Here is a 10641-nt window from a genome sequence, read left to right on the forward strand (position 1 = left end):
GCTTATGTGGCCCCCAAGCTTTCTGCTTCTATTTTAGTTTGGTGATCTGAGCCAGTGGTCTCACTCCTTTTTGTTTGTTTTGCTTTTGTCTTATTTTTCCTTTTTTTTTAAATTTGAAATGTGATAACAGCTATTGTGCTAATGCCTTTGACCAGTAATTCTACTCATGGCCCCCTGCTTAACGGGCAATGAAGTCGGTGCTAAAAAAAAACCCCAAAACAGCCTTGATACCAGATCTGCCTGAGCCAGAGCCTAAGTATAGCTGCTTGTTTGTGCAGACTGAAAGAGGGATGTAGAGGACTGGTAGAAAGCATGAGGCTGCTATTTGGAATAAACACTTTGATCACATCCCGAACTGAGAGCAAACTCTGAGGTAAAGAGGAATCAACAAGCGACATGGAGTTCAGCAGGCGTCACCTTCCGATGGAGTGGGAAGAGCGTTGGAGGAGGGAGAAAGAGAAGAGGAAGAAGGTGGTGCGAGAAGGTGGAGAAGGAGTGGAGCAGTACAACCGGGAGCTGAAGAGGATTGTCGCTTTCAATGACGCCAGGATGGGACTGACGAGTAGCAGGGAGGAGAAAGGCTCAGAGTGGAGGACGGGTGGGGACGCCATGGAGGGGGACGCCAGGGACGAGGCTCGGGTGGGGGACGTGCATCACGTCCACGAGTATCGCAGCGAGGCCTCCACCAGGGAGCTGTTTGTGACGGCGCAGCAGCTCCGGGACTCTTCTGTTCTGACAGACTTAACTCTGGCCACTGTGGACGGAATCACGCTGGACGTTCACGCCGTCATCCTGGCTGCCGTGAGCAACGTCGTCCTGGAGAAGCTGAGAGACAGAAAAGGACGAGCGGTGGACGGGTGTGAAAGGTGGTGCGTGGCCACTGAAGCTGACGGGGTTGGTGTGAAGGCGGTGGTGGAGTTTGCCTACACCGGGGCGGTATCGTCTCTCAACACAGACACGGTGGATCAAGTCAGAGCTGCAGCTCAACAACTGTCCGTCCAGACGCTGGTTGATCTGTGCAACAGACTGGGGGACGGGCGGCGCTCCGAGAGGGACGAGCAAAGACAGCGGAGAGAGAGCGCTCTCCAGCGTGTCGAACGACTGTGGACAGAAGGAGTGGGATGTGATGTAGTCCTGGATGTAGAAGGAAGTGTGTTCAATGGTAAGTATGACTCTATTGCCTCCGTCGTAGCGCTCACAGTTGAGTCTTCCCATGTGTCTCCAGTTCACAGAGTGGTTCTGGCAGCAAGCAGTGATTACTTCCGTGGCATGTTCACGTGTGGAATGAGGGAATCCCGTCAGCACCGCGTCGCCCTTCCTTTCCTGATAGCGTCTGAACTGGAGGCGCTCATCGGCTTCTCGTACAGCGGAGTCCTCCGCCTCAGCTGGGGCTCTGTTTTTGAAGTGACCTGCACGGCTCTGCAGCTCCAGTTCCAGCCTGCACTCTCCCTTTGTTTCACCTTCATGCAGCAAGAAGTAGAGGCGGAGTTCTGCCTGGACGTCATCTCCTTCGCAGAGGCTTATGGGATGTCAGAGCTCCTTGAGGACACCAATGACTTTGTCCTGAGGAACTTCAGCAAGGTATCGGGCACCGCGAAGTTCCAGGACTTATCGGCAGAGAAGCTCCTGGGCTTTCTGCGGTGCGACGGCCTGTGCGTCCCCTCAGAGCTCACAGCATTTCGAGCTGTGATCTCTTGGATCGAGGCCAAACCGGAGGAGAGGCTGGCCCAGGCCAGCTTACTCATGACTGGAGTTCGCTTTCCTCTCATGACCTTCCGAGAGTTCCGGGAGGTCCGAGCCGTCAACCTGCGCCTGGAGAGCGTGGGCGAGGACGACGTGGAGCTCTACAGCGCCGCACTCAAGGAGTTTGGCTTCAGCCAACCGCAATCTGAGGACCGGTGTCGCGTGAGGCGCCCCAGAGACACTGTGGTTCTGGTTGGGGGAGACCAGCTCAACCCAGATGTGGGTCAGCGCATACCAAGCAGGGAACTGTGGTTTGCAAACTCCCTGCGCAGCGGCACCGGGCTGGTGAAGGAGGTGGAGTGGAGGAAACTCGCCCACATCCCAGACAAGCCCAAGTTCAGGCACGCCGTCGCAGTGATGGAGGGGAAACTGTACGTGGTGGGCGGCTGCTACTTTTATGCCAAGGATGACATCATGAAATCTACATACAGGTGAGGAAACGGGGACGAGGACTCTCTGAAACAGGCTCATCACACAAGTCCTGGGTGAGGTTTTCTCTTGTCTTTCGCACTAGTTTTGATCCTGTGAAGGACGTCTGGAGGAGACTCGCTGACATGCAGGAGTTCAGGAGCAACTTTTCAGTGGTGCCACATGAGGAGCGTCTTTATGCCATTGGTGGAGATCAGGACATCAACACCAACATGGACAGCGTAGAGATGTACAACCCAGACGGTGACTCTTGGAGGTATTAACTGAAGAGACTTGAACAGGACTCTGACATGAACTCTTAAAGCAGCTTTTTATAACCCAATCATAAATGGAGACATGTTCTGTAAGACAGTATCCATCCATCCATCATCCATCATCCATCATCCATCCATCCATCCATCATCCATCCATCCATCATCCATCATCCATCATCCTTCATCCATCATCCATCATCCATCATCCTTCATCCATCATCCATCATCCATCAATCCATCCATCCATCCATCCATCATCCTTCATCCATCATCCATCCATCCATCATCCTTCATCCATCATCCATCATCCATCCATCCATCATCCATCCATCATCCTTCATCCATCCATCCATCATCCATCCATCATCCTTCATCCACCCATCCATCCATCATCCATCCATCATCCATCCATCCATCCATCATCCATCCATCCATCATCCATCATCCATCCATCATCCATCCATCCATCCATCATCCATCCATCCATCCATCCATCATCCATCTATCCATCCATCATCCATCCATCCATCCATCATCCATCCATCATCCATCCATCCATCATCCATCTATCCATCCATCCATCCATCCATCATCCATCCATCCATCATCCTTCCATCCATCATCCATGATCCATCCATCCATCCATCCATCATCCTTCCATCCATCCAACTTTTGAAAACGTCTACATTATTCCAAGTTCTTGCTAAAAACTCTAAATAAGCTTTAGTGTCTGCTCTGCTTTGACTCCTTGTGTGACGCTCATGTCTTCCAGCTTCGTCAAGCCTCTGGACCAGGCTTTGAGTGGATATGCCGTCACTGTCCTGAATGGTGGCATTTTTATTTCTGGAGGCTTCAACTGTGAGTACGAGTGTCTGGTTTCCATGTTCCTGTACCACCCAGAGAGAGGGACTGCCTACCTGGCCAACATGGCCCAGGACCGGGCGCAGCACTGCATGGAGGCTGCAGGAGGCCTTCTGTACACGGCAGGCGGGGTGTGCAACCTCCGCAAGTTCTATACCAACCAACACGCCTGCGAAGTGTACGACCCCGTGGCCGATGTGTGGACTGGTTTCACGTCGCTGCCGCTGCCGCACGTCGGCGGCGCCTCGGCCGTCCTGGAGGAGAAGATCTACGTGTTTGGCGGATACTGCCAGGACGAGTACAGCGAGTCTGGACTGGTCCATCGCTTCCATCCCGGCTCGCAGCGATGGGAGAAGATGGGCAGAATGCCCGGGGCTGTGACGGACCTCCGGGCCGTCCTGCTGCCGCTGCCCCGCCACCTCAGACTGTGACGGACCTCCAGACCGTCCCGCTGCCCCGCCACCTCAGACTGTGACGGACCTCCAGACCGTCCCGCTGCCCCGCCACCTCAGACTGTGACGGACCTCCAGACCGTCCCGCTGCCCCGCCACCTCAGACTGTGACGGACCTCCAGACCGTCCCGCTGCCCCGCCACCTCAGACTGTGACGGACCTCCAGACCGTCCTGCTGCCCCGCCACCTCAGACTGTGACGGACCTCCAGACCGTCCCGCTGCCCCGCCACCTCAGACTGTGACGGACCTCCAGACCGTCCTGCTGCCCCGCCACCTCAGACTGTGACGGACCTCCAGACCGTCCTGCTGCCGCTGCCCTGCCTCCTCAGACTGTGACGGACCTCCAGACCGTCCTGCTGCCCCGCCACCTCAGACTGTGACGGACCTCCAGACCGCCCTGCTGCCCCGCCACCTCAGACTGTGACGGACCTCCAGACCGCCCTGCTGCCCCGCCACCTCAGACTGTGACGGACCTCCAGACCGTCCTGCTGCCCCGCCACCTCAGACTGTGACGGACCTCCAGACCGTCCTGCTGCCGCTGCCCTGCCTCCTCAGACTGTGACGGACCTCCAGACCGTCCTGCTGCCCCGCCACCTCAGACTCTGACGGACCTCCAGACCGTCCTGCTGCCCCGCCACCTCAGACTGTGACGGACCTCCAGACCGTCCCGCTGCCCCGCCACCTCAGACTGTGACGGACCTCCGGGCCGTCCTGCTGCCGCTGCCCCGCCACCTCAGACTGTGACGGACCTCCAGACCGTCCTGCTGCCCCGCCACCTCAGACTGTGACGGACCTCCAGACCGTCCTGCTGCCCCGCCACCTCAGACTGTGACGGACCTCCAGACCGTCCTGCTGCCGCTGCCCTGCCTCCTCAGACTGTGACGGACCTCCAGACCGTCCTGCTGCCCCGCCACCTCAGACTCTGACGGACCTCCAGACCGTCCTGCTGCCCCGCCACCTCAGACTGTGACGGACCTCCAGACCGTCCCGCTGCCCCGCCACCTCAGACTGTGACGGACCTCCGGGCCGTCCTGCTGCCGCTGCCCCGCCACCTCAGACTGTGACGGACCTCCAGACCGTCCTGCTGCCCCGCCACCTCAGACTGTGACGGACCTCCAGACCGTCCTGCTGCCCCGCCACCTCAGACTGTGACGGACCTCCAGACCGCCCTGCTGCCCCGCCACCTCAGACTGTGACGGACCTCCAGACCGCCCTGCTGCCCCGCCACCTCAGACTGTGACGGACCTCCAGACCGTCCTGCTGCCGCTGCCCCGCCACCTCAGACTGTGACGGACCTCCAGACCGTCCCGCTGCCCCGCCACCTCAGACTGTGACGGACCTCCAGACCGTCCTGCTGCCCCGCCACCTCAGACTGTGACGGACCTCCAGACCGCCCTGCTGCCCCGCCACCTCAGACTGTGACGGACCTCCAGACCGTCCTGCTGCCCCGCCACCTCAGACTGTGACGGACCTCCAGACCGTCCTGCTGCCGCTGCCCTGCCTCCTCAGACTGTGACGGACCTCCAGACTGTCCTGCTGCCCCGCCACCTCAGACTGTGACGGACCTCCAGACCGTCCTGCTGCCCCGCCACCTCAGACTGTGACGGACCTCCAGACCGTCCTGCTGCCCTGCCACCTCAGACTGTGACGGACCTCCAGACCGTCCTGCTGCCGCTGCCCTGCCTCCTCAGACTGTGACGGACCTCCAGACCGTCCTGCTGCCCCGCCACCTCAGACTGTGACGGACCTCCAGACCGTCCTGCTGCCCCGCCACCTCAGACTGTGACCGGCTGCTCAACATAACAGCAACAACACAAGTCCTCAACACGCCTGCAAGGTTGCTTCAGACAGAATCAATCGTTTTTATTGCAGTTGGAAACACTTTTTGAATTTAGTTGCACATTATTTAAATAGCGTTCATGCAGGCCGCCTATAGAGCCACTATACTCCAATAGTCAAGAGCTTAAAGACATTTCATGGTGTGTGCAGGTCGTAGTGAGATCCTGAGTGGAAGCATCCAGCGACGGTGGATTCAGAGTTTTAAGATCATTTTTGATTGTCACTATTTGTTTTTATTATGAACTGCTTTGAAGACTTTGTTGTCGGTGTTTTGACGCAAAAGAAATAAAAAAAATGTGTACTTGAGTCTGTGTTCATTTGTAATGGCAGAAGTAGAATTCATGCATCAGTAAGGATATTTTTTGTTGAGATGTTGATACTCTCACCTGAGCTTGTCCATATTTTCACAATATGTGTCAAACACAACAAATCAATGCAATGCCCCACTCCTACTGTTTCAAGTGTTTGAAGACCCTTTCACATCTTGAATTGAATAAAATAAAATAAAATGAAGAATTAATCATTCATGTTACACAGGAGAAAGAGAAAAACCATTCACTTGAACTTGAATTAATAATGAATACAGTAAACGGATAACGTTTCAAAACGTTTATTTATTTCAAGGTGTCTGAACTTTAACAAAAACCTTCCATAGCGAGAACCTGCACTCAGTGGAACACGCACCTTCACCACAGCTACATCAGTTTGTGGAGCTGAGATCAGCCAACACACAACTTTCTCTTTTGCTTTGGGCTTCTTTGTACCAGATTACCTGGAAATCATGGAAATGGAATGATTTGTTTTTAAATTGTAAAGCTTCAACAGTAAAAGGCCACTTGACTTGTAAAATGACTTGTTCACTGCCCAAAGTAAGGACGAGCTCAATATCGATATTGTTTTAGTCACATTCCTTTAAAATGATTCAATAAATCCAGAATGAATGATGGATTGGATGGAAGGGAAGGAGAGCTGCTCCCCCTGGTGGCCAAAACCAGTCCCTGTCACTTCTTATGATTATGACAGCATGTGAGATTTCTCGTTCATTTACTGGATGGTTGTGTGTGTGCGTGTGTGTGTGTGTGTGTGTGCGTGTGTGTGTGTGTGTGTGTGTGTGTGTGTGTGTGTGTGTGTGTGTGCGTGCTCTGTAATAGTCAAACTGTTAAACATCTGAACACAAGAAATTACAAATTCCAAGCATGAAAAAAGCAGATCTGATGACTGAAGGTGAGGAAGGATTCAGAAAAGGAAGGTTTTAAAAACGTAAGGATTATGTTCACATTTGGGTAAAACCACCTTCATATGTAATATCAAATATGATAAGAAATGATGTAAAACACAAGTGGAGGAAAATGAGTGTAAACTGGAAAAAGGGTTTTCACTCTGGTGGCTCGATGTCCCTCACTCCTCCTCGGCTGTAATCACATTACTGGACGGCAAAACATGAAATGAAGTGACGCCTTCAGTCAGGATTCAGGTTGAAAATGTAGCTGGAGGAGCAGTGAAGCTGTAAACTATTGATTATTGACTTTAGAAATACAGGGATAATGTGAAGACTCTACTTCCTGGAATCGTGTTGCAGTTTTCTTTATTTGATTCTTTCAAATCCACTGATTTAATCCCCATTCAGGCCAGAATCATTTCAGGTGCAACGAGAGCGGAATACTTTTACTTTGCTTCAATTGTTAAGCAATTCATTTAGTTCAAAAAAGCTCTTCCCTTAAACCAGGAGCTCCTTGTGTACATTTACAAAACACTCTCTACAAAACGATGTGAACCACTTCCATAGAAACAGAACCATACACACATATGAAGCACATCTGGAGACATCAAAAATGAAAATAAATAAACTGATCAATAATAGGAAGAAGAATTACGTTGCAGGTCAAAAGGTTTGAGTTTTGTATCAAATTGTGGGTGTTGTCATGGCGACATGAGGAGAAGATTAAGTTACATTACTTACATTACATTACATTAGAGTGTATATGAGCCAGAGGGTGGGTTGACCAGGTAACACACATTTATTGGTCATATGACCATCAATTCAGGAAATACCTCACATGACATTGTTTTATTTTGGCAGCTTCGTCAGAAGCGCTTCCTGATCGTTTCATTTGAAAGCAGACATCTTGAAATAAAGTTATTTATTTTAATTCTATTTCTGTGTCATTGTTCCTTAAAACAACATAAAGTAAAAAGTGGCTTAATAAATTAACCTAATCTTCCCTACTCATGATATGAGTGTCAGGAGTCCCACACCTCGCTCCAGCACCGGATCCTCTCTGGCACTCCTGCAGGCAATCAGCTGATTGATTGTCAAGCAGTCTTAAGCCCTGCAGGGAGGAGGGTCCGGGGCCAGAGGGTTGCTAGTCTTCACTCCGTGTGGAGGTGAGTCGGTGTTGTCCTCCCCGGGGGGTGAGTGTCCTCCCCGGGGTGGTTCCCGTTCCTGTTCCCGTTCCTGTTCCGACGCCAGTTCCAAGAAGCTCCCCGTCCGGGTCCCGTCCCGGTTCCAAGAAGCTCCTCCCCCGGGTCCCGTCCCGGTTCCGTCCCGAAGATCCCCGTCCGGGTCCCGTCCCGAAGTTCCCCGTCCCGAAGTTCCCCGTCCGGGTCCCGTCCCGGTCCCGTCCCGGTTCCGTCCCGAAGTTCCCCGTCCGGGTCCCGTCCCGGTTCCAAGAGGCCCCCCCCAGAGATTCCCCCGGGTCCTGTCCCGGTTCCAAGAAGTTCCACCCGGGTCCCGTCCCGGTTCCAAGAGGCCCCCCCCAGAGATTCCCCCGGGTCCTGTCCCGGTTCCAAGAAGTTCCACCCGGGTCCCGTCCCGGTTCCAAGAGGCCCCCCCCAGAGATTCCCCCGGGTCCCGTCCCGGTTCCAAGAAGTTCCACCCGGGTCCCGTCCCGGTTCCAGGAGGCCCCCCGGAGTTCCCCGGGTCCCGTCCCGGTTCCAGCTCCCCTTTCCCTGTTTCCTTAAATAAACATTGATGTTTGCAAACAACTTTCTGCTTCTGGGTTCAGGACCCTCCACACGCCGGCTCCCCGCCGTGACAATGTTATATATAACATTATATATTAACTGTGCTTTTCCATAATGTTTATTAATATTTAACTTGTGTCCACTAGGTTATTATGGGGTGTTGTGTGTAGAACATGTAATAGATCCTTTCTGGAATAAGGCTGTAATGTAGAAAGGGTGAAACATTAAATAAATCAATATGTGGAATGTTTTTTTTTCCAAATCTAAATTGTCTTCAAGATTTATCAAAGTGTCCTTTAAATGAAATGTTCTCATTATGACGGTAGTTTGAATCCTGGCCTGTCTGCACTGACTTCCTGTGGCGAGCCTGTAAGAATGTTAGAATATAAAGATAGACACTCTCACATTCTGTCTTTCTGTATTGATTTGCAGGCTGTTGACTTCTTCACTTCAGCCCCGACGGCGACACGGCGTTGACCATCTGACTGAAGAACAATGTCAGACTGAAGGTAACGCGGCGCTGCTGAGGCCACGAGGTCATGTGGAACTGCAGGACGACCATCGTTCTGTTTTTAATCCCGCTGAGATCGTCACGAGGCGTTTGTGTCGTGGTTCGGCCATAGAAACACTGAATTATGTAACAGTGAGTGCTGTTGCATCATATGAGCAGAAATAACAAGGGAATGATACCTGAATGAATGAACTGATCCTATAAATGACTTCATAATAAGGGAAATCACTGCAAACTGAGCAACTTTTTTTATGTGCATTTTCATGAAAATATAAACATCGAATTCTTTTTTCACGTATAACTAGAATAAAAAACCACACGTATCAACAACAGGAAGTCAGGAAGCCACTAAGTGACTGTCACACCAGAACAGTGTTAACATGCACTACAACATGCACTACTCTGTTTGTAGTTCTTGTCTTGTGTGTGTGTGTTTCCACATGGACAGTGAGCCTGCTGGGGGGGGGGGGGGGGGGGGGGGTCACTCTGCAGACACTACAGCACAACTCTCTGTCAACTCTGACACTAAACTTTACATTGAAACATTCAGATTCACACGCCGACGCAACTATAAAACATCAATTGTTCACATGCAGTGATAATCCAGCTGGAATCAAACTGGACTTTAGACACACTTTTAACCAGTTTGGAGTCACTCTGGGTTTTATCGTCAGGATGGACTCAGGTAACATCCAACCCCGTCCAATGGTGACTGACTCCCTGCAGGCCACGCCCACTCCCTCCACTCCTCCCACTCCCTCCACTCCCTTCACTCCTCCCACTCCCTCCACTCCTCCCACTCCCTCCACTCCCTTCACTCCTCCCACTCCTCCCACTCCCCCCACTCCCTCCACTCCTCCCACTCCTCCCACTCCCTCCACTCCCTCCACTCCTCCCACTCCCTCCACTCCTCCCACTCCCTCCACTCCCCCCACTCCTCCCACTCCCTCCACTCCCCCCACTCCTCCCACTCCCTCCACTCCCTTCACTCCTCCCACTCCCTCCACTCCTCCCACTCCCTCCACTCATCCCACTCCTCCCACTCCCTCCACTCCCTCCACTCCCTCCACTCCTCCCACTCCCTCCACTCCTCCCACTCCCCCCACTCCCTCCACTCCTCCCACTCCCTCCACTCCTCCCACTCCCCCCACTCCCTCCACTCCCTCCACTCCCTCCACTCCTCCCACTCCCTCCACTCCCTCCACTCCTCCCACTCCCTCCACTCCTCCCACTCCCTCCACTCCCTCCACTCCTCCCACTCCTCCCACTCCCCCCACTCCCTCCACTCCCTCCACTCCTCCCACCCCCTCCACTCCTCCTACTCCCTCCACTCCTCCCACCCCCTCCACTCCTCCCACTCCCTCCACTCCTCCCCCCTCCACTCCTCCCACTCCCTCCACTCCTCCCACCCCCTCCACTCCTCCCACCCCCTCCACTCCTCCCACTCCCGCCACTCCTCCCCCCTCCACTCCCTCCACTCCCTCCACTCCTCCCCCCTCCACTCCTCCCACTCCCTCCACTCCCTCCACTCCTCCCACCCCCTCCACTCCTCCCCCCTCCTCACAGAACCTCAGGACACCATCCAGC

General features: G+C 53.5%; 1 protein-coding gene across 2 annotated transcripts; it reads left to right on the top strand.

Annotated features, from left to right (window-relative positions):
- The first annotated feature begins 286 nt into the window (after nucleotides 1-286).
- Nucleotides 287-3869, top strand: LOC308147116 (kelch-like protein 33). Of its 2 annotated transcripts, none has more exons than XM_080519198.1 (4): nucleotides 287-1162; nucleotides 1226-2174; nucleotides 2234-2428; nucleotides 3199-3869. In XM_080519198.1, exons 1-4 carry the CDS (start codon nucleotides 397-399, stop codon nucleotides 3716-3718), a joined length of 2430 nt encoding a protein of 809 aa, XP_080375324.1. In that variant the 5' UTR covers nucleotides 287-396; the 3' UTR covers nucleotides 3719-3869. The 2 variants fall into 2 exon arrangements, with proteins under 2 accessions (XP_080375324.1, XP_080375325.1); XM_080519199.1 differs by having other exon boundaries at nucleotides 2258-2428.
- Nucleotides 3870-10641: the final 6772 nt, after the last annotated feature.

The sequence above is a fragment of the Blennius ocellaris genome, assembly GCF_963422515.1.
Source record: "Blennius ocellaris genome assembly, chromosome: 23".
Lineage (NCBI taxonomy): Eukaryota > Metazoa > Chordata > Actinopteri > Blenniiformes > Blenniidae > Blennius > Blennius ocellaris.